General features: G+C 42.6%; 3 protein-coding genes and 1 long non-coding RNA gene across 10 annotated transcripts; 1 reads left to right on the top strand and 3 right to left on the bottom strand.

The window, feature by feature from the left end:
• Nucleotides 1–70: 70 nt before the first annotated feature.
• Nucleotides 71–18,436, top strand: LOC135528557 (collagen alpha-2(I) chain-like). 7 transcript variants are annotated; one of them, XM_064957721.1, is made up of 6 exons: nucleotides 71–262; nucleotides 502–556; nucleotides 1,071–1,713; nucleotides 1,821–1,892; nucleotides 15,546–15,783; nucleotides 17,343–18,436. In XM_064957721.1, the coding sequence occupies exons 4-6, from the start codon at nucleotides 1,883–1,885 to the stop codon at nucleotides 17,791–17,793; spliced, it is 699 nt and encodes a 232-aa protein (XP_064813793.1). In that variant the 5' UTR covers nucleotides 71–262; nucleotides 502–556; nucleotides 1,071–1,713; nucleotides 1,821–1,882; the 3' UTR covers nucleotides 17,794–18,436. The 7 variants fall into 7 exon arrangements, 6 of the variants coding, with proteins under 6 accessions (XP_064813793.1, XP_064813794.1, XP_064813792.1 ...); XM_064957722.1 differs by lacking the exon at nucleotides 502–556 and having other exon boundaries at nucleotides 1,071–1,138; nucleotides 1,677–1,713; XM_064957720.1 differs by lacking the exon at nucleotides 502–556 and having other exon boundaries at nucleotides 1,029–1,713.
• On the bottom strand, nucleotides 3,860–6,467 carry LOC135528559 (putative nuclease HARBI1). The gene is made up of 7 exons (XM_064957726.1): nucleotides 6,404–6,467; nucleotides 6,235–6,321; nucleotides 5,866–6,147; nucleotides 5,751–5,786; nucleotides 5,099–5,652; nucleotides 4,706–4,817; nucleotides 3,860–4,611 (listed from the first exon to the last, which is right to left on the bottom strand). The coding sequence occupies exons 5-7, from the start codon at nucleotides 5,165–5,167 to the stop codon at nucleotides 4,241–4,243; spliced, it is 552 nt and encodes a 183-aa protein (XP_064813798.1). The 5' UTR covers nucleotides 5,168–5,652; nucleotides 5,751–5,786; nucleotides 5,866–6,147; nucleotides 6,235–6,321; nucleotides 6,404–6,467; the 3' UTR covers nucleotides 3,860–4,240.
• Nucleotides 6,612–7,320, bottom strand: LOC135527599 (uncharacterized). The gene is made up of 3 exons (XR_010453461.1): nucleotides 7,199–7,320; nucleotides 6,819–6,889; nucleotides 6,612–6,731 (listed from the first exon to the last, which is right to left on the bottom strand). It is a non-coding gene; the product is annotated as an uncharacterized LOC135527599 (long non-coding RNA).
• Nucleotides 18,390–25,408, bottom strand: ttc34 (tetratricopeptide repeat domain 34). Its single transcript, XM_064955995.1, is given in 8 exon segments — nucleotides 18,390–19,470; nucleotides 19,674–19,888; nucleotides 20,334–20,607; nucleotides 20,776–20,942; nucleotides 21,871–22,063; nucleotides 22,489–22,711; nucleotides 23,692–23,950; nucleotides 23,953–25,408. Coding segments are annotated over 8 exon segments (3,345 nt in total). The 3' UTR covers nucleotides 18,390–18,912.
• Between the last annotated feature and the right edge of the window lie 2,035 nt (nucleotides 25,409–27,443).

Genomic DNA, 27,443 nt, shown 5'->3' on the forward strand with positions numbered 1-27,443 from the left:
AAGCGCTGTACCGCATGGCCATATGCCGGGCATGTACACTTGCAAGCGGTAAATTGCCGCGTTCCACTTAGGCAGCCGATTGTGACTCGCTTGTGGGCGTGCACATGGCAGCAAGTTCGAGGGTGCGTCAAGAAATCAGCATAGCAAGTTCTTAAGAAGGTCTGGTTATTAAATGTGTAAATAGTCCAATAGTAATAAGCTCTGGTGACAAACTTTGCTGCCCTGTTTCCAATTGTTTACATGGCTGGGAGAACCTATTCAAGTAAGCAAATACATTTTGAAAATGTAAAAAAAACAACCGATGTATTATCAGCTAACTAGCAGGGTAACGCAAATGACCTGCTAAATGAGCTATCTAGTTGGCCAGCTAGCTTTCTAGCCAACTTTACATACTGTATAAGTAACGTTAAATTGAATATCACCCAGGTACCTAACTTCATATTAGCTAGCTATCTTGATGTATTTGTCACTTTATAAAACAAACTCCAAATGCATTTGTAGGTAGCTAGCTAAAGCCATGGAGGAGGGTGAAAGGATAGCAGCCCCAACTGTCAAAGTGAGTAGGCTATTCGGGATATGGCAGGCAGGTACTTGTGTGTAGTTCCAGTTCCTAGAAGTGAGGACAGAGATAATAGTAACATCATATTCAGTGCTGTGTAATTTTAGTACAATTGAAGTCTGTTTCTTGTGAGGTTCTGTCCTCTGATAAAGAGAGCAATGAAAGCCTGTACCAATGAAGAGCAGTGGTTCTCAATCCTGGTCCTAGGGAGCTAGAGGTGCACATTTTTGTTTTTGCCTTAGCACTGCATAGCTGATTCAAATGATCAACTCATCAAATAGTATTTCTGTATTCATTTGTGGAACTATCCTTGATATGATCCTGTTATTGTCACATGCACGTGTGTGTGCAAATGGACCTATCAATCCAATGTTATCATGAATTGTTATAAGGGATAACATACTTTAGTAATCCACAATTCCCTGGTGATGTAAAAGTCTAATAATGACTATCTTCCATATTACCACAGATACCTTGTAACTGTAGATTATTTCAAACCGATTGCCTACAGTTACTGTGTAGGGCACTGCAAGGTTGAGTGACCAGGGCCATCTGGGACTGCCTCCTGGAGGAATTCAGGTGTGTGAAGGCTACCTGTGTCCTGCATAACTTCATGAGGATGGACACGAGGACCAGGAGGGGATCTGCAGCTCGCTGCCGCATGCAAGAGGAGAAGTCTGGTGCTCTGCAGGATGTTTCAAGGATAGACTACACTATGCACAACCAAATGCTCTTTTAAGAGCCATCCACATTGCAATAGGAGTATTCTTCAATTTACTTAGCTATGTCAACTGCTGTTATTCAATTCCTAGTTTCTCTCCCTTTGATTTCTACTTCTCAGCTGAGGGTACTGTTTAGGTAAGGGTGTGACGTCGGTACAAAAACAAAACGGGCTATTATAAGTCACCCACAATGAACAAATTTAGAACAATTAGACACCAAAACCCACACCTACACTCATGTATCAATCTAAATGATGTGTTGTGCAGTATGCAGGCTCTGGTGTATATAACTGTGGCTCCTTCAAAGAATAGGCAAGAGGGCCAACCATGACACTTCATTATTTCTATAACTACGCTAAATTGTTTGTCCTCGTGTGTCCGTTCATGTTTTTCAGCATAAAGTACTCTGCAGCCACTTAGAGTGGACTCCAGGTGAGGCCACACATAGATTCCTGTTGAACACTGTCTCTTTAACTACCTTATTTTCTCAATAAGTCTCCTTCACTTCATCCCTCTCTCTCCTTCTCTAAATCCTCTAGGTTATATCCGCTGTGTTGGTGAACCCCTCCCGCATATCAACTGGCTACATAGAGGGCACAGCATGATCAGAGGTGAGAGGTCACTTGGTCAGGTCAACAGGAAGTATTATTAAAGGAATGCTTTACATTGAAATACAGATTGAGATGTAGTAGTCTCAGAGTTAATGATCCAAGGTCAGTTTTGCATTTCACCTGATGATTATGACTTGTGTTAGAATAAAAAACAAACAAGTCAAACAACTCTCTCTCCATCTCTCATCTGCATATATGTTTTGCTGTGAAAGAGGATTCCAACCCCCAGTCCCGTCATCGCCACCTCACCCGCTCTTAAGATAACCTTCGGGCCGACTGGGAGTCCAAGGCTGGTTAGGAGACACCACTAGAGACACTTATGTCATTTTGATGAAATGAAAGAATATTAGGGTAGCACTGTGATTCATTTATCATATGCGGCCTTCCCTGCTCCAATGTCCTTATCTCTTTCCCACCTCTCAGGTCTTTTACACCTCTCTCGCCACGTTTCTTCCTCTGTTTTCATAATGCATAACAGATGTGCATTGAAGTACAGATTGAACTTGTATTTATAACACTTGGAAAATTAAGCATTTCACATTCTCTACTGGTTGAAATTAAGTCTCTCATTTGATGAAATACTACACCTGTCCGGTGTTTATCAGATCAATGCAGATGAAGGGCATTCGATATTGAGATGAACTGGTTTGAGTATTTACATGATGCATAGGAAGTGCAGTGTACTGTTTTTTTCTACTTCTGTATATATGAATTTTAAATCAGCCTTTAACTAGTTAAATCATGTTTCTAGTCTAATTGCATAGTTACAATGTGTAACCATTGATGTCCCAGGACCAAGATTGGTAAACACTGTTGAAGTGTATAATTGTAATACATGCAGGCACAGCATCGTTCAAAGATTGAAATTTGATACACCTGCAACATCAACATACACCTATTCATTCAAGAGTTTTTCTTTATTTTTACTATTTTCTACATTGTAGAATAATAGTGAAGGCATCAAAACTATGAAATAACACATATGGAATCATGTAGTAACCAAAAAAGATTCTTCGAAGTAGCCACCCTTTGCCTTGATGTCAGCTTTGCACATTCTTGACAATCTCTCAACCACTTTCATGAGGAAAGCTTTTCCAAAAGTCTTGAAGAAGTTCCCACATATGCTGAGCACTTGTTGCCTGCTTTTCCTTCACTCTGCAGTCCAACTCATCCCAAAACATCTCAATTGGGTTGTGGAGGCCAGGGGCCTGTTGCACAAAACTAGGATAAGGGATTAAGCCAGGATATCTTGGTGATCCTGGCTCAATTGATCCGTAATCCGGTTGCACTAAAGATGGATAGGGGGCAGGAGGATATGTTATGGTATAAATTACCATGGAGATTTATTCTGTGGAGCTAGCCTGCTCCAGACCAGGCTAAATTCCAGGATCTATTTAATCTCATCCCTAATGTCAGTCAGCAGTCACCACAAATGGAAACCAATAGTTATTTCACTGCTCACTATACATTGTTATCACACTATACATTGTTATCACATATCACATAAACCCACTGTTATTTAAACGTTTGTGATCATTAATTTCAATGATTTTGGATAAAAAATGATTTTTAGATGATGTTGCTATCATTAGATAATTTACAGTTTCCCATAGACTATAAGGCTATATATAAAATTATAGAATATTAGGGCCACAGAGGGGAAAAAAACACAAGTCATAATATTGTAACCAGTTGTTTTAAAGGAGGACAGTTGTTAAAATGACAGATGTGGGGCATTTCGTGAAATTGTACTTCAGTATGGTTTCATAAACAAAGACATGCTGATGTGCCAGAATATTAAGTATCACATTGTCATAAGTATCAAAACTGTAAAAACAATATGTAGCTTTTCTGCAGAAAGAACCAGCCTCATAAATGTATGACTTTATCCTTTTTCTTCAGTGTGGCCCTAGTACTCTGTCATATAAACAAATACACATTCCATATGAATATAAAAACACAATGTGTAACATTATGTTCCTTTATTGAATAAGGACAAAACAAAGCAGGTAAACCATCAGCTCCTTTCGAAACTGAAGTCACAGTGACTCTACAAGATGGAAAGCACAGAATCCAAGCATATTATACAAAATGATACATACACATTCAAAGGTCTGTATATAACACACCCTGCATGTCTGCACACTAAAATAAATGCAGGACAAATCCATACACATCAACTGAACAGACAAATGAATGGATGCAGTAGCCTCCCTGCAGCCTTGTATTACACACAGTATACCGCACAAACATCATAAGAGGCCAAATTCGTCAAAAAACGAACCCAAAAAAACCCAAATTCCTCTGCCATCGCAGGACATATTTAACCAAAATTGAAAGCACACATACTAACTAAAATAATTCAACACATATTGGTCCCTCAGCAGCCGACCACTGTCGTCATCAGGGAAGATTGCCGGATTGTCCCAGTCCATGGCTGGTGGCACTCTGGGGGCCCTCTCCTTCCTCAGGCAGGCCACATTGTGGAGGACAGCACAAGCCACAGTAATATCACATGCCCTAACAGGGCTGACCCTTAATTTGTGAAGGCAGTGAAAGCGTGCCTTCAGGAGGCCAAAGGTCATTTCAACTCTGGCCCTGGTCCTGGCATGGGCATGGTTGTAGGCCTGCTGTGCTTCCTGGGGGTCCGTGAAAGGTGTCAGGAGAAAAGGCTGGCAGCCATACCCCCTGTCTCCCAGCAACACACCAGAGAATTCACCTGTCAACACAAAATCTCATCATTACTACCTCATAAACACAGTGATATTCTTGACACAGCCATGATGGTTATAAATAGGGGTTGTGTGGCTTACCTTGTGATAGGCACTGATAGATTTCAGAGGCCCGAAAGATTCTGGAGTCATGGACTGAGCCAGGCCATTTTGCCACAACATTGCTGATCACACAGTCAGCATTGCAGACCATCTGAAATCATAAGATGAGGAATATTACACCAATCAATGCACATCACTGGCAATGCAGAGTGTTCGTTAATGGACAATATCAAAAAGTTATGTTCACCTGAACATTAATGCTGTGAAAGGATTTCCTATTCACAAAATCGGCCTCATGGGCACCTGAGGGGGCTTTTATCCTTATGTGTGTGCAGTCCACTGCACCAATGACATTGGGGAAACCTGTCACACAAGGTAATGAGTATCCTACTATGTGTTAACAGTTGTCCTGTAATTTGTAGATCCTCTTACCTGCAATCCTATAGAACTCCTCTTTGATGTCACAGAGTCTTCTGTGGCCAGGGAAGGAGATGAAGACATCTGCTAATGCTTTGATAGCCAGACACACACTCCTTATTGTGCGGCAAATTGTGGCCTTGTTCAGCTTTTCTGCATCTCCCACTGAGTACAGGAAGGCTCCACTAGCAAAAAAGCGCAAGGCCACACAAACCATTTGCTCCACACTCAGTGCATGGCTCCGTGCAGTGCGGTGCTTAATCCTGGGACCCAGTAGTCTGCATAGATACCTGATGCCATCTGCAGAAAACCTGTATCTTTCATATAGATGGTCATCAGGGAAGGCCAGTGGGTCCAACCGGTCCCTGAAGACCCTTTCTCGCCTGAAGGCTCTCCTCAGCACAAGTGCTTCTTCATCCACCACATCTCGCACGAATGGGCATGCCATTGTCAGAGCAGAAAGGAACACACAATTTTGGGCCTTCATATAGGCTAGTGGCCACACCTGGTGCTGGGGGGTGGGCAAAAGAGGGCGATGCCTTATAACGATGACTTGGTTGTACTGATTGCTGGGAAAATAAAAAAAACCTTAGAAAGATGCCACCGTCCTGTGTGCTCACAATAAGAGCTCATATGTCATGGCTCACTTGACTTTACGAGAATATACCTAATTTTTATTTTGAGCTGTGTCATCTTCTTGGAGCTGGGGGAGGAAAGAAAAATAATGATTAATACATTTGTGTTACAGTTAGCATACAGTGTACATTGAAGGCATATCTCACCTCCCTCTCAAGTTTTTTTATTTCAAGGTCCAGTTTCCTAATTGTCCTCTTTTTTATTTCGGACTCCAGTGCAAGATTTTCCATCTTTTTCTTCTTGTACTGAATGTCTATGTCTGCCAGTTCTATTTGGCGCCGGAGGTGGTTGCCATACAACTTTCTGATAGCTTGTGAGCTCTGTGAACACAATACAATTAGCGCAGCTGGAATTTGGCAGGATGTGGTGTCCTTTTATTAATACGCACTATGTTTCCAGGCTGGTTCCCACTGTATAGCATCTGGGTCCTGTAAAATAAATTAGATTTTTTGATTTTGATGAGGACTCCTCACCATTGTAGAGTAAATAGTACTTTCACAGTCTTAACATGATACCTCATGCCTTCTGGAATCCAGAGAGATGGTCTCCTCCTCATCATCGTCTCCATCATGTGCTGTTGCTGCTGCACTGGGGCCTTCACCCTATCACATTTAATCGGATTCATATTGAAGCTAGTAGACAAGACATGCCAGGCCTATAGTATGCCTTTGATGGAGTACTCACTGGATCAGCATCGTCTGGTGCTTGTGCTGGTGGCTCTAACAGGAACACAGTGCTGCCAGACACTGCAAGGCAATAGGTAAACCAAAGTCAGACAGTCCAAATTGATTCAATATGAATGTGGTTGTATCCCATGTAGAGATGGAAGGACATACCTTGAATGAAGCGGGTGGCATCTTGGGAGGAACCTATGCTCGGCTCTTTCCCCCAGGGATCCCCTCTAAGACGGGCCTGCCTTTATTTAGCTCCAAGGCCATGTCCTCTGCTGGGGTAAGGTCAGCCTTTGGTGACCCACCACCCGTGCCTTGTCTGTGGGTATTCTTTTTCACTGCTAAAACAGTACAGACAATGTGTGAGCAGGCACCTTCTGGGTACAATATATGCTTGTGCTTTGTTAAATATTAGTCAGGGACCATACCATTCTGCAGAATGTTCTTGTATTTGATTTTGACCTGCTGCCATGTCCGTTTTGGCCCGTTCATGTTTAATCTACACACACACACACACACACACACACACACACACACACACACACATTTAATGGAGTCACACTGCAAAAAATTACTTGGTATTTTTGTCTTGTTTTCAGTAAAAATATCAAATAATTTATCATAGCTTTATACAGTGTGATGGAGTTACTTTACACAATTTCACTCATATCTGCAGTGCATTTCAATTAAAAATTTCACCGTTTCATAATTACAGTACAACTGCATTTTTGGAGATGTGAATTAAATATTTGAATTGTAATTGTGATGTTTCAGCAGAGCGGTGAGTGTGTAATTGTGCACTACTTACGCATTCAGGCGGTCTGCAATACTTTGCCACGCTTTTTCTCTTTGCTTTATCACTGTGGCGGTGTTGCCTTTCTTCTTAATTATATCTTTTACCTCCTCGTATGCCTCCATGAGGATTTGTGCTTCCGACAGGGAAAAGTACGCGGCTCTAGTTGCCATGGTAAATCAGTTAATCTGTGATCTGTGGCGGGGTCTATTTGAGTGAGCCGTGAGCGCGCACCTATCCAGGATTGGTTTCACCTGGTTTAATGAATCCGTGTCTGCTCATCCTGGCTTGGTCTTTGTGCAACCAATTAAGCCTGGACGCACATGTTTTGGCTTCATTGAGCTCAGCTGAGTCATTTATCCCGGATGTCTTAATTCTACTTTTGTGCAACAGGCCCCAGGAAAGATACATCCTGATTGAGTCTTTTATTCTCTTCAGTGTTAACCCTTTCCTTTCCAACAAAAACTGAAAAGATTATATCAGAACATAATTGAAAATAATAATAATTGTCATTATTTTTATATTATTCTAATTGTTATTTTATAAATCCTTAGCCTGTCTTTGAAGGCGTAGAAGGCCCATTGTTACCCACTGTGTTTGGGTTAGTAATAATTTATTGAGTGGCTCTATTTTCCCTCAGCATGCATTCTTTTCACTACTTTGAATGTCTGAAGAATCCATACTTTGTTTTCTGAAATATGAACACGGAAATACTGGACATTTTGAAACATTATTATGGTGGTGATTTGACAAAATGACAATTATGTTCTTGAATTGGACTTGCATTTTTCTGGTTTCGGTCTTGATTCAGTCTCGAACCCCTTGTCCCTCGGTCTCACCCCACCTCCGGTCCTCATCAGATGTAGAATTGCTCCGGTCGTGAATCATTCTCGCTTTAGGTGGTATCGAACACAACACTGTCTGCTAGGTTATTTTGCAATGCTATGCTAAATACAACAAGAATGTAGGCTCTCATACTAATAAATAAAGCCGCTCATATACAGACCTAAACATGGTTATCCAAAACACACACTCTTAGCCAGGGGCGTACTGGGACCAGAAATCGTCCCTGTCATTTCTAACACACCAGCCCATTTTTATCCGTGAAAATCCCACACCAAAACATTTTCTTCCTGGAGGCCCACACACCAGCCCATTTTCTTCATTGAGGGCCCCCATTATTAGCCATATGATGATAATTCTGTGCAAAAAAAACTAAGTTCGACAGGCCCTCTAGGCAAAAGTCAGCCACTGCTCGTAGTTATTTATGACATTACCCATATGAGGCCTTATCTTTATGTTCTTCCATCTCCTCTACCTCTTTCTCATCTCACCTGTGTCTGTCATCTGCCTCTCCTTCTTCTCATCAGTAAAATCTCCTTCTTTTACCCCTCCTTCTCTTCCTCCTTCTCAACCCTGTCTCTCATCTCTTACTCCTCTCATCTGAATGACAGTCTCTTCAAGGTCACAGGAAATGATGTGCAGGAATGACTGACAGAGAGAGAGTGCAGGACAGAGAGTGGCGATAACGTCTTTATCTGACCGCGCCCATTAAAGCGAGTGACGGAGTAAATGTGTTTGGGCAAATTCATGATATTAATAACAAAGCCGCCGTGCTGGCAGTCAGCAAACCTCAATCGCCAGCCCCCAAAATTCTCAGTTGTATTTTTCTCTCCCTTCCTCGGAATGATTGATTCCCAGCAAAATCATAAGAATTTGTTCTTAACTGACTTGTCTAGTAAAATAAAGGTAAAATAAATAAATAAATACATTTTTAAAAGACATCACGTCTAATCTTGGATAATAATCATCGGAGGAGTAGGATGATGATTCACGTCATCAGTGAAGGCCAGGGAGAATAGAGATAGAGCTCAATAAGCATTCTTGCTAATTCTACCATCCATCCATCCATCCAGTCAGTCAAATGCGTTAGTCTTTTAGAAGATGCTCTTATCCGGAGCAAATAGGGTTAAGTGCCTTGCTCAAGGGAACATCGATTTTTCCGCTAATCAGCTCAGGGATTCAAACCAGTGACCTTGCTGTTACTGGCTCAATACTCTTAAGCTCTAGGCTACCTGCCATCCTAAATAACATTTGAATGCCCAAATTATCTCGGAAATGATGAGAGATCCATCTTAACCTCGTGAACAGATTGACAACACACACTGATAGAGGAAATTCCTTTTTGTCCTCGCGTCTGTGCGGTTTACCATCCCATTAATATTTACAATTCACCTGAAGCACGTATTAAGGCCACTCGGCAATGGCAACCTATGTCCTCGTAACAATTTGCGCAGCTGCAGGATTTAAGCGTGATTGAAAATTATGAATGCTCATATTTCCATTAAGAAGTCTGGTTGGTAAACGGGTGTAGCTAAAGACAATCTTGAAGTATGATGAAGCAAATGTGATGCACGTGTCAATGCAAAATATACAGTGTATTCGGAAAGTATTCAGACCCATTCACTTTTTCCACATGATGTTACGTTACAGCCTTATTCTAAAATGGATTCTCACCAATCTCCACAAAATACCCCATATGGACAAATCGAAAAACAGGTTTTTATTAATGTTTGCAAGTTTATACAAAAAAAACAAACTGAAATATCAAATTTACAGAACTATTCAGAGCCTTTGCTATGTGACTCGAAATTGAGCTCAATTGCATCTTGTTTCTATTGACCTTCCTGTTTCTACAACTTGATTGGGGTCTACCCGTGGTAAATTCAAATGATTGGACATGATTTGGAAAGGCACACACCTGTCTATATAAGGTCCCACAGTTGACAGTTCATGTCAGAGCAAAAACCAAGCCATGAGGTCAAAGGAATTGTACGTAGAGCTCAGAGACAAGATTATTTCGAGGCACAGATCAAATCTGAATACTTTCCGAATGCACTGTATAACAAGGCAGGTTGTTTGTTTACTAAGGAAAATGTGTCTGAATTCCTTCTGAATCAGCATTTCTCTATAGTGAATCCTACCGTCTCTATTGTGCCCTTTGACCCTCTTCGATGTGTCAGGTGTGTGTGTGCATAAATTCCTATTGTACCTGAATGCCCATGAGCAGGTGTCTCATCAGGGCCAAGGATATACGAAGAGTCTCCCCTCGCTGGGCAGAAAGGCACGGTCCTCCTCCACCAACACCTTGGGTCCATTCACCATGAAGTAGGCAATCTGGTCATTTAGAATGTTCAGTGATTGCACCACTGTAGGAGGGCGGGCACACACACACACACACACTTGGTCAAGAACTGGATGGATGGTTAGAATGTAGTAGGCCTACATAGTACATGGTTGCTGGAACTCCATTTGTTGGTGTTTTTAGATGCCATGACTAATCATTGTGTGTTTGTTTATTTATTAGATTGTTTTTAACCTTTATTTAACTAGGCAAGTCAGTTAAGAACAATTCTTATTTTCAATGACGGCCTAGGAACAGTGGGTTAATTGCCTTGTTCAGGGGCAAAACAACATTTGTTTTTTTACCTTGTCAGCTCGGGGATTCGATCTTGCAACCTTTCGGGTTAAGCTCTAACCACTAGTCTACTTGCCGCCCCATTTGTGGAATAGCAATGAATCTGACAAACTACTAAAGCCCCGAAGCTTGTTATGTTACACATCCAAGTGATAAGTGCAAATTTACTCCCAGCTTTATCAGGAACATGGATGGAATATGTATTATTTTATAACGGGGGGGGGGGGGGGGGTTCTTTTAGAGTGGCCTACATGAGGGAGGCATTAAGTGCATTTCAAAAAATAGGGTACCTGTTTTTAAGATGTGCTTCAGTTCTGTTCTAGTTTAGGTATGTGAGCTGTGGGGAGGCTGTCACTAGCCTGATATATACCCCAATCCAGCTATAATTGGTTTGACAGGGTAAGCCTGATTGAAGCTTTAGGTTTTGATTTAATTCATGCCAGTGTTTTGATAGTATTTGAGAATCTGTATATTTTTGCACCTGATCCTACTGCCTCCTGCTACTTAGTATGCAAGTACAAGGGAAAAAGCTCTAGTTACATTAACATAATATATATAGTGACATTTAATAGTGATATCTAAAATGATCCTTTCCTACAGTAACATCCAAAGTGTTTGTAAATGAAACCATAGTTACAGAACTTGACCCCTAATGATTGCCCAAATATTTGTTCTTCCTCTTCGTTCGGAGTAGAGAATGGTGGACTCTTTCCATCTAGGAACAACACAGCGTTCACAGTGGAGGAACACCATTTCCTAACTGTCACGCTGTCAACGGCTTTTCCCTTTCTGGTCCAGAATGTTCCGTGTGTCCATCAGACGCCCATCCTGTTTTTGTTTCCCTGCTCTTGCCCTTGTGTGTCATGGAACCCTCTCCTTTAGCTTCCCTCCAGCTAATATTTTACATTAGTAGTCAAAGGGGCGGCAGGGTAGCCCAGTGGTTAGTGTTGGACTAGTAACCGGAAGGTTGCAAGTTCAAACCCCCGAGCTGACAAGGTACAAATCTGTCGTTCTGCCCCTGAACAGGCAGTTAACCCACTGTTCCTAGGCTGTCATTGAAAATAAGAATTTGTTCTTAACTGACTTGCCTAGTTAAATAAAGGTAAAATAAAAAAATAAAAAAAAGACTAGAGTGTGTGCCAAACAGAGAGAGTGAGCAAGTGAGTGTATATATATATATATATATATATATATATATATAGTACCATTCAAAAGTTTGGACACACCTACTCATTCAAGTGTTTTCATTTATTTTTTACTATTTTCTACATCGTAGAACAATAGTATAGACATCAAAACTATGAAATAACAAAAAAAGTGTTAAACAAATCTAAATATATTTTAGATTCTTCAAAATAGCCACCCTTTGCCTTGATGGCAGCTTTCCACACTCTTGGCATTCTCTCAACCAGCTTAATGAGGTAGTCACCTGGAATGCATTTCAATTAACAGATGTGCCACATTAAAAGTCAATTTGTGGAATTTCTTTCCTTAATTAAAAATCCTTGCTTTTTTGTGATTACTACCACAAAGTGAAATAGTAACACTTTTTGTAATGTAATTTATAGAATACTGTAGCTAGCACACTTACTGTACAAATGCAGTATATTGACACCTCAAGAAGGTTCCCTCATAGCTTCAAAGGGCCAATCCACAGTTAAAACCATAACGAAGTGTTCAGCCCACCTCTGATTTGGTAATAACATTAGGCATTGGCCTGGAGTAATATTACCACTCTGAAATTCATAAACAGATCTAAAGATAAAAGGACTGACCATCCATGATTTCAAAATTACAATTTTAACCATGATTTGAGGCTATACAGTTTATGTTAACATATGCAATGTTTACAAACATTGGAGTAAAACAAGTTTATATTTTGGTTCTGAAAGTGTGTGACAGTTGAACTAAGCTCATGAGGCAAAGAAATAAGTTATATTCTTCAAGAATCAATGGGTATACAGTACCTAGTCAAAAGTTTGGACACACCTACTCATTCAATGTTTTTTCTTTATTTTTACTATTTTCTACATTGTAGAATAATAGTGAAGACATCAAAGCAATTAAATAACACATATGGAATAATGTAGTAACCAAAAAAAAGTGTTAGATTCTTCAAAGTAGCCAACCTTTCCTTTGATGACAGCTTTGCACACTCTTGGCATTCTCTCCAACAGTCTTGAAGGAGTTCCCACATATGCTGAGCACTTGTTGGCTGCTTTTCCTTCACTCTGAGGTCCAAGTCATCTCAAAGGTTGAGGTCGGTTATTGTGGAGGCCAGTTCATCTGATGCAGCACAGTCTCCTTCTTGGTCAAATAGCCCTTACACAGCCTGGAGGTGTGATTTGGGTCATTGTTCTGTTGAAAAACAAATGATAGCCCCACTATGCGCAAACAAGATGGGATGGCGTATCGCTGCAGAATGCTGTGATAAAAATCACTGACAGTTTCACCAGCAAGCACCCCCACACCATCACAGCACCTCCTCCCATGCTTCACGCTGGGAACTACACATGCAGAGATAATCCGTTCACCTACTCTGTGTCTCACAAAGACACGCGGGTTGGAACCAAAAATCTAAAATTTGGACTCATCGAACCAAAGGACAGATTTCCACCGGTCTAATGTCCATTGATTGTGTTTCTTGGCCCAAGCAAGTCCTTTAGTAGCGGTTACTTTGCAGCAATTCGACCATGAAGGCCAGATTCATGAAGTCTCCTCTGAGCAGTTGATGTTGGGATGTGTCTGTTACTTGAACTCTGTGAAGCATTTATTTGGGCTGCAATTTCTGAGGCTGGTATCTCTAATGAACTTATCCTCTGCAGGTAACTCTGGGTCTTCCTTACCTGTGGCGGTCCTCATGAGAACCAGTTCATCATAGCGTTTGATGTTTTTTTCTACTGCACTTGAAGGAACTTTCAAAGTTCTTGAAATTTTCCGGTTTCACTGACCATGTCTTAAAGTAATGATGGACTGTCATTTCTCTTTGCTTATTTGAGCTGTTCTTGCCATAATATGGACTTGGTCTTTACCAAATAGGGCTATCTTCTGTATACCTCCCCTACCTTGTTACAACACAACTGATTGGCTCAAATGCAGTAAGAAGGAAAGAAATTCCACAAATTAACTTTTAACAAGGCACACCTGTTCCTTGAAATGCATTCCATGTGACTACCTTATGAAGCTGGTTGAGTGAATGCCAAGTGTCACGACTTCCGCCGAAGTTGGCTCTCCTGCCCATTCGGGTGGTGCTCGGCGGTCGTCGTCACCGTCCTATTAGCCACTACTGATCCTTTTTTCGTGTATCTGTTGGTTTTGTCTAATTGGTTTCACCTGTGTTGTTTAGTTAATTAGTATCTGTATTTATGTAGGTTGTCCCGCCCTTGTGTTTTGTGCGGGATTGTTATTTTGTCATTTCGTTTTGTCTGTCGGTGTTTGCTGTTTGTTTTTCTCCCGGTTATTCTTTTCCCTGTTTTGGAGTTTTTCACCCTGTCTTGCTTTTGGGTTGACTGTTGTTTTGTACACCGGAGAATAAACTTTATTATTCGCATTTCTGCTCTCTGCGCCTGATTCCACCCACCTTGACCAGACGTGACACCAAGCATGTGCAAAGCTGTCATCAAGACAACGGGTGGCTATTTGAAGAATCTCAAATATTAAATATATTTTGTTTGTTTTTTACACTTTTTTGGTTACTTGTCACACTCCGACCATTATTTGCGTTTTTTGTTTTTATGTTTTGTTTGGTCAGGGTGTGATATGAGTGGGCATGTCTAGTTAGTCTGTTTCTATGTGTTTTGGCCTGATATGGTTCTCAATCTGTGGCAGGTGTCGTTGTCTCTGATTGGGAACCATATTTAGGTACCCTGTTTTGTATTGTGGTTTGTGGGTTATTGTCTATGTGAAGTTGCCTGTGGCTGTACTCGTTGGTCATAGCGTCACGGTGGTTTTTGTTTATCTGTTCTTCGTGTTCGTCCTTCAACAAAAGAAGAATGTATTCTAATCATGCTGCACTTTGGTCTCCCCTTTATGACAATTGTGACATTACTACATGATTCCATATGTTATCTCATCATTTTGATGTCCTTACTATTATTCTACAATGTAGAATATAGTAAAAATAATGAAAACCCCTGGAATTAGTATGTGTTTCTAAACTTTTGATGTAGCAACTGCAGATTTCCCCCTTAACCATTAGTCTCTATCTGTCTTAGCTTGTCTCCCTCATCACAAACAGATTTGCTTGAGCCAAGATAATACAATTGAAGAAGCCAGTTAACCAATTAATTACTGGTCATCATGTACTAACTGATACATTTATATTGCTGACATTACAGCATTAATTTTGATCATGCTATGATGCTGGTTAATCAAAGGCACAATAGAAGCTAGGCGTTATCAGAGGAAGCAGGGGACATATGGTATCAGCTGTGGAGATGCTCCCACACACCCAGTCTGGCCATACTGATAAGAGTCCCTCTTGGACTGTGAATAGCTCAAAGAAGAAGTTGCCTTTATGCACAGATTTAGGACCAGCTTACCTTCTCTCCAACCTAACATTCACCATTTGATGGTAGAACTTAATATTGTTTCAGATCAGTGCTTATATAAGCTAAGATGACAAGGGGGTATTAAACAAGTCTAGTCATAGGCCTACTTGCTTCCGAGTAAATGGTTGTCAATCTAGCTAGTGACATTGGGTCACATTCAAACTTGATACACTATTTTAACTTTCTTAAAAATACTCCATTGCTTCCAAAATCCAGTAATATTATACACTAACTCACATAAGAGTAATGTCTCATTGGATTATAGTAGCAGGCCTTGTATTTACACAAAGTATTCCATTTGGTAATTCTTTATTATTCTTTGGTATTGTTGCAGGTAAAGCCTTTGGCTGTGTAGGGGGCTACATTGACAGTAGCACCACCCTGGTGGATACGGTACGCTCCTTCGCTGTAGGCTTCTTCTTCACCACCTCACTGCCTCCAATGGTCCTGGCTGGGGCCCTGGTGTCTGTGAGGGTCCTGAGGAGCTCCGAGGGCCAGTTGCTATGCAGGGGAACGTCAAACCAGAGGAACGAGGCAGCTGCTCCTGGAGAAAGGACTGCCTGTGATCAAAGGTAAGAGATACTATGGCACTGCTACTACATCATTTATATCTATGTTGAGACAAGACACCCTTGGATAGGTTGTGAAGAGCATTATGGGTACTGTGGTACATCATGCTCCAATAACTACTACCAAAGATGATGGATAAATGAAAATGTCTTACTAAGGCTGTTTACCATTGAAAAAATTGTCACACTTCCGGACTACTTAAGGGGTGGCTCTCCCATAGACACGAATGCCATAGAAGCTGGGTATTGTCTACTTAGTTAATTGACTGCATATGAACCAGAAAAAAATTAGCCAGTGAGATGTCTCGCTTTCTCTTCCATCGCTGCTACTACTACATCATCCCTATAAGGGTAATGCATTTTCTATTACAACTACAGCCTTAAGCAGTGGATATCCTATCTGTGTCAATGTCACCCCAATCATGTGTCATTACTAGAGCCCTGCCTTTTTCTCAACTTCTTGTTCAGTGGGTAGTTTTTCCTCCTGCACCAAGAAATGTATTGTTCCTTCTTAAGCCACTTGTAAAAAAATTTTTTTTTAAATTGCCACATCTTGTTAGCTGAATCAAGAAAATATATATCTGCGAACCACAAATTAAGCTTCTTAGCATGTAGAATGTCTGTGCACCTCTCATCTAACTGGGTCATTTATATGAGTTCTGTTGGAAAGCTTTTTCTGACAATTAGACCCTAAAGGGGATGTTCATTTTCTAAAGATTGATTATCTGACTTAATTATCTGATGTGTTAATGATTAGGGGGGCTTTGGGAGTGCCTGAAAAAGTGCCTGAAAAAGCCTGCAGTGACACCTTGAGTATAATTGTAGGTTGAAGATGTTGTAGTATGTGTAACGCGGAGCTCAACTCCAAGGTGTGTGACATCTTGCTAGAGACACATCTACGTCCAGGCCATCAACTACCCGACCGTTGCCTAGGGTGAGGAGCTACTGCGTCTGGCACCCTCCCCTCACCATAACCCTGAAATGATGGAGTACTTTGTGTGTGAGTGACCAAGCCACCTGCTGCTACTGCTCTAACAGGGTTTACAAAACCAATCTGTGCCTATGTCCAAAAAGCATCTCAGAGTAGGAGTGCTGATTTAGGATGATTGACAGAGGCTTGTTTAGGTATGGCAAGAAGTGGGGCTGCTTCTTAACGGGCCAACGACTGTATCTTCATTCATTAATTTTGCATCATTATCATTACATTATCCCTCTTATTCCATACCAGGTTTCTTTCGAACAACATACATATTATACAGACTACACATTCTAATCTTGTTATCTCATTCAGTATTTATTTTCTGTATTTGGTGTTTCTAAAGTAACCTGCCTTCCCCAAAATGGATATGAATACATATACAGTCGGGAGAACAAGTATTTGATACACTGCCGATTTTGCAGGTTTTCCTACTTACAAAGCATGTAGAGGTCTGTAATTTTTATCATAGGTACACTTCAACTGTGAGAGACTGAATCTAAAACAATAATCCAGAAAATCACATTGTATGATTTTTAAGTAATTAATTTGCATTTTATTGGCGTGGCTACGATCCACGGTCCAGAGCTTCCGGTGACGTTTCACGTTCCGGGGCCTCCGGCGACGTTTCACAGTCCGGGGCCTCTGGCGACGATCCACGGTCCGGGGCCCCCGGCGACGATCTATGGTCCGGTCCCTCCAACGATGATCCACGGTCCGGTCCCTCCGGCGACGATCCACGGTCCGGTCCCTCCCGGGACGATCCACGGTCCGGTTCCTACGGTGACGATTCACGGTCCAGAGCTTCTAGCGACGATCCTCGCACCAGAGCTGCCACCAAAGCTGCCGTATCTGTGAGCGGAGTGGGTACTTCGCCCCGCACAGGAGTCGCCCCCGACGTTAAATACCTACCCGGACCCTCTCCTAATGAGTCAGGTTTTGTGGCCAGAGTCCCCATCTTTGGGGAGGGGTACTGTCACTCCCTGACCATAGAGATCCTTTTATTATCTATGGTGGTTAGGTCGGGTTGTGACTAGGGTGGGTTATCTAGGTTATTATTTGTCTATGTTGGCCTGGTATGGTTCCCAATTAGCGGCAGCTGTTTATCGTTGTCTCTGATTGGGGTTAGGCAGCCTTTTCCACTGGGTTTTTGTGGGATATTGTTTGTTTGTGTGTAGTTGCCAGTGTGCACTGCATTTGACTTCACATTTCGTTTTTGTTCTGTATTGTTTTGAGTTTCTTTAATTAAACATGTGGAACTCTACGCACGCTGTGCCTTGGTCCGTTAATTCTACAAATGACCTTGACACCCATGCTTAAGTTCAATGTCAGAGCACTCATAGAGAGAAAAGTTTGCATGTCTCAGGTCTGAATTTGCCCCTTAGAAAGTAAAACCTGCACATGGGCACTTTCTAAAATAACTATTTAACCTCACGGTGATATTTTGGTTGTATAGATTTCTGTATCAATTCTCAGATGCTGTGCTCTGGTATTCCACAATTGTAAATTGATTTGTGTCAATGACATTGAAGCTGAATGAACTAAACTGAACTAAACTGAAGCTGAATGAACTAAACACAATCAGTCTTTAACTTGAATGTAACAAATTGAATGTAAAAAAAAGTAATTGCTGTCGAAGACATTTGGTTTATTACACATGAATTCAAAAATACACAAAAATAAAACAAAAATTGTTGTGTGTAGTTGCATCTTTACAGTCGTACTAGTTATGTAGTAAAATAGTCAAACGTAATTACACAGAAATAACCTGTGTTACTTGTTTGTTCCTTTGGGATTCTTTCAACCACCACAAGGCACCATATAGGGCAGGTATCAAGTACCAGGGAATATCCATTGTTTCCACGCCATTTCCTATTAAATGTCAGGAATGTGATTGCAAAATACTCACATATTTACAAAAATACTACCCAACGAAATGTTCATTATTCTATTAGCCCTCATTCTGAATAAGATATAAATACAGCTTCCCCTTTGACATTCTAAATATTTTTGCGGTAGCAATTAACTGAGGTTTAGTGTACACAAAAACAAATTGTCATAGGGTTACTTTAAGTGAGCTTTACTTGGAAGTGTTTCTTCCAAAGTACAGTACAATGGTATCTCAAGGGACAAAGGCACTACAAAGGTACACTAATCTAGTGTACAATGCAGGGGCTGCAGTGCTCCCGCTTGACCCTGGCCCTGAGCCTGCGCAGCTCCATGTGCTCACTGTCCACCAACAGGCCGCTCTCGGTCAACCTCCAGGCCTTACTGAGCTGCTGCTCTCCGTAGTGCTGCAGGGCCATACGCAGGAAGCACTCGGCCAGGCGGGACCTTCCCAGCCCGGCCTCCACACACTGCAAAGCCTGGCCCCGGTGGAGCTCCAGGGCCCGGCTGAAGTCGTCCAGGGCGGGCCCCTCGTGGGAGCACAGCACCAGGCTGCGGCCTCGCTGACACAGGTCGTCTGCCCAGACGTGAGGCTCTTCTGGGGCTCCGGAGACTGTAGCGTCGGAGGGGTCACCGTGGCTCTGGATGACCTGGTCCAGGTCGGCCACAGCCCGTTCATGCAGGTCAAGCTGGGCGAGGCAAGCGGCCCGTTGGCGCAGGAACTGCGGTCGAAGCTCTGCCGCGGCTCGCACAGCCACAGTCAGAAGGGCCAGGGCTTGCTCCCAATGGCCACTCGTTGAGACACTGCCTGCTTCCTGGGCTGCTGCCTATGGTAACATAGACATAATTGTGTGAGTGCATATTATGATGAGAGTTGACTGTTACATCTCGTAAGAGTTGATTGTTTTGTCTTGTAATAATAGTTGATTGGTTTTTCTTGTAAGAATTGCTTTGTCTTGCGTGGGGGGAAAAAGGGATTATAAAACAGTTAGCAATCTGATTTGTCGATAGGTGTTGTCTTTGTTTTTACTTGTGCCATGCGTTTCCTGTGAATCGGGGGAATGAGGGTCAGCAGGAAGTCCAGAGTAGAGGGTTCCTTTTCAGTCAGCTTGCTTAGCCTGGCGCCGCCTCCGCGGTAATTCTGCTGCCAGGCCTCCACCACGCCCACCCTGGCCTGAGCTGCAGCCTCCCGGGGATCCTGGCCAAACACCTGAGCCAGGTGAGCTCCTGCTGATTTCACCTCACCTGGATCACAGGGGCAGATATTTCAAAACAGCTACATGTACTAACTGTGCACAGCTTAGCACTTCCAGTTTACTTTCAGAAGCTACCATTCTTCTGCTGTACTTTTAAGTATCTTCAATCTACAAATGAATCTGATCTGGTATCATATAACAGCATCATCAAAAAAAGCAACTTTACAAAAATATACTTAAACTAAAACCTTCCTAAAAGTAGGCCTGCTTAGACACTGTCCATACTGTGTCATCTCTAGGGCAGAACAGGACAAAGGCTAAATCCCAAGTCGACCCATAAAACCTACACCCTATGCAGGTGTGAAAATCTGAGATTACTTCATAGGTGTAATCATAGGGCATATGGTCTAGGCTGGGATAGGCAAAAGTCATCCAAAAAGAGCACTCACTGATGATAGATAAGTGAGAGTCTGTCAGCCAAGTGCCAATCTCACCTTTGGCCAGTAGTATATCTACGTAGAGGAGATGACGTCTGGTATCTCGGCAGTCAGTCCTCATCAGGACTCCTCCAATTAGAAAAGCCTCTCGAAGCTCTTCTTCCTTGCAGGGGACGGACTTAGCCGCCAGGATCTCCGACAGATTGGTCCGGCAGTAGTGCTGCAGCCAATCACAGACCAGTTTCCTTGCCTTATCTTTGAGCGATAGGATGTCTTTGGTGACGGCGTCCATGCTTATTTGAAGTGCTGCCAGTATATCCTGAGTGCATTCCTGGAAAACAAAGACATTTTTATAATCGTCTTGAGATTATCTGTCAATCAGAAGCTGTCAATGTGGATGTAGAGCCCTTAAAACAATTGCTTTAATGCTGATGCAAAAAGCAATATTAGCACTGCATGTACAGCAGGATAAGTATCCCCCATTTTTGTGTCCTAGTACCTTCTGTTGGTTTAGCATGAGATAGGTGAAGCCTCTTCCACAGAGGGCCTGTACATGATCAGGGTGCTCTTTCAAGATGGAGTTGAAATCAAAGATGGCTGTCTTGCGTTGGCCCAACAAGACATAGCACCTGGCCCTTTCCATCAATGAGTTTGCTGCCTCACATCCTGCAAGTAGTAGACCTTACATTAGTTGTATTGCCTATAATGTCATGAATGTTAGTATATATAAAATATACACTGAGTGTACAAAGAATTAGGTACACCTGCTCTTTCCGTGACAGAGACTGACCAGGTGAGAGCTATTATCCCTTATTGATGTCACCTGTTGAATCCACTCAATCAGTCTAGATGAAGGGGAGGAGACATGTTAAAGAAGGATTTTTAAGGCTTGAGACAATTGAGACATGGATTGTGTATGTTTGCCATTCAGAGGGTGAATTATTTAAGTGCCTTTGAATGGAGTATGGTAGTAGGTGCTAGGCACAACGGTTTGAGTGTGTCAAGAACTGCAACACTGCAGGGTTTTTCTCGCTCAACAGTTTCCCGTGGGTATCAAGTATGGTCCACCATTACCCAAAGGACATTTAGCCAACTTGACACAACTGTGGGAAGCATTGGAGTCAACATGGGCCAGCATCCCTGTGGGATGCTTTTGACACCTTGTAGAGTCCATGCCCCGACGAATTGAGGCTGTTCTGAGGGCAAAAGGGGGTGCAACTCAATATTAGGAAGATGCTCCTAATATTTTGTACCCTCAGTGTACATTGTACTATTATGACCTATTCGAAACATAACGACGAAGCTACACTAAAAAAGAGACCCTTTATCAAGTGTTTATGATTCAGAGATGCATCTACCGCAAACAAAATACAGTATAAACCTAATTTTAATCTGTCAGCATTACTTAATTTGAAACTTAATTTGGAAAATCTGAATTTTGTCAAGGGGGAGGTAAGTTTCTATTACAAAAGAGAATGGAGGATAAATGTCACAAAAGCAGGAATTCCTAACTATCATGGAGGAGCTTCCTATACAACAAAACATGTATCCAAAATTATGACCTATGCTTGACCAAATGACAAGAGCCAATCACCAGAGGCCATGATGGCGATGGACAGATAGGCCACGGCCTGCCTCAGGGTGCACTCGCCTTGCAGGCCCTCCAGGATGCGTTTGGAGGCAGAGTGGCAGTAGCCCTGCAGTAGCAGCCGGTCCTTTTTAGACGCCAAGGCCAGCAGGGGGCGCAAGCAGCTCGTATCACCACACTGGATCAGCTTCTTCAGCAGCTGAAAGAAGAACAGACAAAGCATGAGCACAAAGTTAGTTGATAGCAGTCATTAGCTTTTTAGTTTATCATGGCAAATTTGGGAACATTTGTCCACAATTTCAAAATGTGCATATAATTCTGGATAGCTGTAACAGCATTTGCAAAGTGTGAATTTATACACATTTAAAAAGTATAATTTGAACACAATGTTACTTAGGGCCAAGTCAAGTGTATTGCTGGTGCATGATAACAAGTGACTTTCAGTATCAAAAGGTATTTTTGTAGTCATATTGTGGTCTCCTGACAAGTGTTCTAAAGACATCTTATACTGTAGGTAATATATTTTTTTAAATGTTAGGACCATTAGAATGACTATTTATGTTGGAAACACTAAACATAATAGTTTGCCCTTTCACATAAAGCAATGTTTACATAATGATGGACCTGGTTGGCATCATAAAGGAAGCCCCGGTGCAGTTGAAGCAGGATGAGGCGGGCCAGGATGGGTGCACGTGGGCTAGCGGGCCCAATGGCCAACAGCAAGCGATACGCTTCCTCCACCCGGCCCAGCAGGTACAGGGCATCAGCCACCAGGATCTGAGGAGCATCAGCACTGGGCTGTAACTCCATCAGCAAAACAGCCAGAGAGTGGACTCCAACTGGTGTCCTGCCAAAGAGAGAGATTCAATCACGGTTCAATCAGGGTATCAGCCGATACTGAAATGACATTCATGAATTAAAAAACCCTCACTGAAAGTCATGAAGATCTAATTGAATACTAATTCAATAAAAATTGTACAAATTGATACAAACCCTGACAGACAGGGTTTAAGAATGAAAAACGAATATAAGATCATTCAAGCACTGTCTAAAGAATAGCCAACTTGTGGGTTATAGCCTAATTCACAATGCAGCCTATTTCATGAGATCTTTCACATTAAAGTACCCCATGTGTGACATGCAGAAACACCAGTGTTAGGGAGTAGGGAACTACATGTAGTTCAACTAGTAATTAAACTACATTTTGCAGTAGCTTGGTGGAATTTGAAATAAATTCAAATTTTGGTAGTGTTTTCAGAAGTTAGCTACACCGTTACATGGCAAAAAAGTAATTAACTACTAGAACTACACACAATTGTTTTTGCAAAAATAAGAAAATATGGGGGAAATATAGGCAATAAAGGTTTTTGCGTTTAATAGACTAAATTACACATTCTGTTAATACCTGACCCTAGAGTGAACTGTTTCTTGCAATTTGTAGTCTGACATTTGGGGCAGCAGGATAGCCTAGTGGTTAGAGTGTTGGACTAGGAACCGGAAGGTTTCAAGTTCAAACCCCAAGCTGACAAGCTACAAATCTGTCATTCTGCCCCTGAACAGGCAGTTAACCCACTGTTCCTAGGCCGTCATTGTAAATAAGAATTTGTTCTTAACTGACTTGCCTAGTTAAATAAAGATAAATTTAGATTTGATCATTTTTCCCCAAGTAGCTTGGATGTCGAGAACTACTTTTTCTAAGTAGCTTTAGTTTAGTGAACTATATTTTTATTGTATCTTAACTTCTTCTAGTGTGAAGTAATTGGTAGTTTGGTAAACAATGATAACAGAGTAGCTTCCTCAACACTGAGAAACACATGCACAAGCTACCCTTCTTTGGAGCCATCTCTTGTCTGCGTAGGCTGTAGCTGTTTGGTCTGCTGGTGCTCTTGCTGTTCCAAGGGACTGAGGCTGGAGCTGTGATCTACGGTCCACTCCTCCAGCATGACCCTGGCCTGCTCCAACAGCACTGTGAGCAGCAGCCCGCGGCAGTTCCAGGGAACCAAGCAGCGTACAGTCAGCGCAGTGTCCTGGGGCTGCAACCTGCTCGCCGTCACATAGTCCAGGGCTGTGAGGTAGTGCAGGCCCCCATCATGCGCAGCACGCCCCTGCCGCACAGCGCCCGCACACAGCTGGAAGGGTGGGGTGCCATGTGCTCGATCACCGCTTGAAAGTCCTCCAGGGCTCCCTTGTGGTCATCTGAGAGAAGACGGGAGTAGCCGCGCAGCACCTGCACAGTGTTCTGGTAGCTATGCTGGGTGTGGGAGTTGGTGTGGGTCGCCAGCTGGCTGCAGATGGAGAGGGCCTCTCGGAACTCGCCCCGCAGGAGGAGGCACTCGGCCAGCCGCACCCGCAGCTCTCTGCTGCCCCCGTCGGGCTCCATGTGGCACAGCGCCCAGAGCTGCGCGATCACTGGGTCCAGCAGCTCCACGCCCTCAGAGGAACGCAGGTCAAGACGGACCAGGACTGTCTCCCTGTACCCCAACAGTCCTCTCTCTGCCTGCTGACGCAGTTGCATGCGGGCTGCCGCTCCTGTCCCCTGGTCCACGAAGAGCCTCTGGAACTGCAGTCGTGCTGTGGCAGGGTGGACTCCAAAAGCCTCACCAAGGTCCCGGCTTGTCTCCGTGGCTCGCCCCCCTATGAAGAAATGGGCGGCCGCTCTACAGGTCAAGAGACTGGCTCTTCTTTCTGCTGGCATCCCCTTAACCACCTTGCTTGTACCTGACTTTGGTTGTGATTGTGAAAGATCCTGCAAGGCAGCAGAATAAACATCTGCGCTCTCTTCGAACTTGCCTAATGAAAATAAGAAGGTTGCTTGCAGCTCTTGCACATCTGTGTCACCTGGCGAAACAGCCATTAAGAACTCAAGGAATTCAGAGGCAGCTTCTGCTACAATGTCGATGACCTCACTCGCTCTCTCCCTAGACTTCATTTCAGTATTTTTTGGCAAAATCTGCTCAGAGAAGGCCTTCACTATCTTGGGCAGGTGATGAGCTTGTCTACCCTTGACCAGTCTTACAGTCTCCGATTTATTGTCTTGGAAAGCCTTGAGATAAAGCCTAGGGCCTTTGGGACTGTAGGGGTCTGAGAGCAAGCAGGTGAGGGCTCTAGTTAACTCCAAAACCACACAAGTGGAACCCTCTCGACATGGGTTTTGCTTTCCTTCGAGCAAAGCTGAGCAGCGTACAACAATCTCGTCACAGCCCTGACCGGCACCCTGAAGTATGGACTCCATTTTGAAAAGAGAGGCAGACACATTGTTTGGGCTCAGTGTTGATAGGAACACAGCTGCCAGGCCTTTGTTGAGGCCCTCCATGGAGGCCTGGATCTCCCCATGACCATTGAGCCAGGTCTCCAGAGTGGAGATCACCCTAGCCAACCTGGAACCCCCCAGGCCTCGCATGTGACCCATGGTGGATCCAGCATGGCTCTTGAAGGCAGATATGTACAGAGCAGTGGCCTTCCCCAAATCTCCAGTCTCTAAGAGTTTGTCTCCTTCTTGGCACAGGTCCGCCACTCCTATCCCAGCAGGTCCCAGGGCTGTCATGATCACGCCCCCCTGCTCTCCAGTGATTAACACTAGTGTTCATATGACTGTCCACAATTGGGGGGAAAAACACATGTTATATAAAATCATAGTTTAAAATGAGAGATTATTTTTTATTAAAATACCACAACAAAATTGACCAGAATAACCAATGTGAACTTGAAATATGAGAAGTCAAACTTAGCTTAAGTAGCCTAGCTCTTAGGGCAATAACACAAAGAGCTGTACAGCAACTATAGTAACACTATAGTGGCTCTAGTTAAGCTAATACAGTAACACAATTGAGCCTGTCAAATTATCTCCAAAATAAGTTGAAATGAATGATAAAGCACACTCTTAAAGGGGCAATCAGCAGTAAAAAATGTTTTACTTATTAATTAATTATATGTACCCATTCATTATTGAAGAATATAACTTGCCTCATGAGCTTAGCAGGTTCAAATGTCATCCCCCATCAGAACCCAGAATATAAGCTTGTTTTATTTCAATGTTTGTAAACAAAGTAAATGTAAACAAACACTATATAGCTTCCAAACATGGTTAAAACTATAGTTTTGATATCATGCATGGATGGTCAGTCCTGCATCCATAGCTCTGTCTATGAATTTGAGTGGTTACATATCTCCAGCCCCATCCCTCATCTTTTTACAGAAAAAAGGTCAGAGATTTGCTGTTGTTACCACTGCTGATTGCTTCTTTAAAGTTGGATGACTGAGAAATATACATTTACCTTTACCTTTAATCATTTTGTGAGCTCAAAATTCTGTTTTATGAATAAGGTAAATTTTCCCCAGAGAAAAATGTGTGCCTAGGCAAGCTTGCTCAGTCCCCTATGTTTGTTACAACCCCCACTGTCCACCTAGGTTTTCAGCCAGTTCACTTTGTTTATTTGTTACTTGTTGCTAGAGAACTTATAGCTGCTGTCTCTGCAAGCTACTAAAGTTATATACCAAAAAAGGAACTCTAGCATTAGCGAGCTATTCTTTATAGTAACTGATATATAGTTTGACCTACATTTCCTCAGTGTGTTAGCTAACCAATTTGTTGGCTATTAAAAGTCAATAGGCAAGAGACTCTCAAGAACACAATACACATTGCTGTGCACTGGCCCCATTTTTGTAATTCAATACAGCGCAGCCAACTACTGGTATCAAGTAAACTACTGTCACTAGTTTTGAGAAAGTCTTACAAATTTATTTCTAAGCATAGTGCATGCTAATACAGGGTAATATTAGGATGATTATGTATGTCTGTAATAAACGCGCGAGCCAGTACTACCTATTGTTCGTGGCAGCGTGTTTCCGTGGTTACTATGGAAACCAAACGCTCTGACTGCTGCACATTTCCAGCATAGATGAGGTTGAGGAGCTGCTGTACAAAGATTTAATCCATTGATTTGAACGCCTCCGTCGTCCTTTCAAATGTGTAAGGTTTCTCATTTCCGATTGCCCCGTTTTTGATGTAGATAAGGCGTATTTTGCCATTGAGATCTGGAAAGTATTCGCGTGGGCTGCTTGCTTCTTTCTCACTGCTAGCATCTGAGATGATTAGCATCTGTCTGTTCAGCCATGCTTTGTCTGTTTCTGTTCTTTCTTCTTTCTGCCCATAAAGTCGTGCGATCGCCTTCTGTTATAACCAACAGACACAGCCAGGGTTGCCAGGTCTAGCTAAATATCTAAGCCAATGAACACACAAAACCCGCCCACAAGGCTTGAAAACGTTTTTATTTTTTCATTGCAGCAAAAGAGGAGTTGCCACATTTATCCAATAGGTGTCTCCATAATGACAATCTACACTGATTGCAAAAAACATTAAAGGACACCTTAATATTGAGTTGCACCCCCCTTGCCCTTTGGACAGCCCCAACTCATCTGGACATGGCATCAAAAGTGTTCCATAGGGATGCTTCACCATCTGGCAGTCTAACGGACTAATCTGGGTTTGGCGAATGCCAGGAGAATGCTTCCTGCCCCCAAAGCATAGTGCCAACTGTAAACATTTGGTGGAGAGGAATAACGGTCTGGGGCTGTTTTTC

Source organism: Oncorhynchus masou, chromosome 33, assembly GCF_036934945.1.
Source record: "Oncorhynchus masou masou isolate Uvic2021 chromosome 33, UVic_Omas_1.1, whole genome shotgun sequence".
Lineage (NCBI taxonomy): Eukaryota > Metazoa > Chordata > Actinopteri > Salmoniformes > Salmonidae > Oncorhynchus > Oncorhynchus masou.

Coding starts and splice junctions, on each gene's coding strand:
- LOC135528557 (XM_064957721.1), top strand. Junction 15,784..17,342: donor AGGACTGCCTGTGATCAAAG/GTAAGAGATACT, acceptor TCCACGGTCCAG/AGCTTCCGGTGACGTTTCAC.
- LOC135528559 (XM_064957726.1), bottom strand. CDS start 5,167: ATGTCTTCATCTCCTTCCCTGGCCACAGAAGACTCTGTGACATCAAAG. Junction 4,818..5,098: donor GGAGTTCTATAGGATTGCAG/GTAAGAGGATCT, acceptor TTATGATTTCAG/ATGGTCTGCAATGCTGACTG. Junction 4,612..4,705: donor CTATCAGTGCCTATCACAAG/GTAAGCCACACA, acceptor TTGTGTTGACAG/GTGAATTCTCTGGTGTGTTG.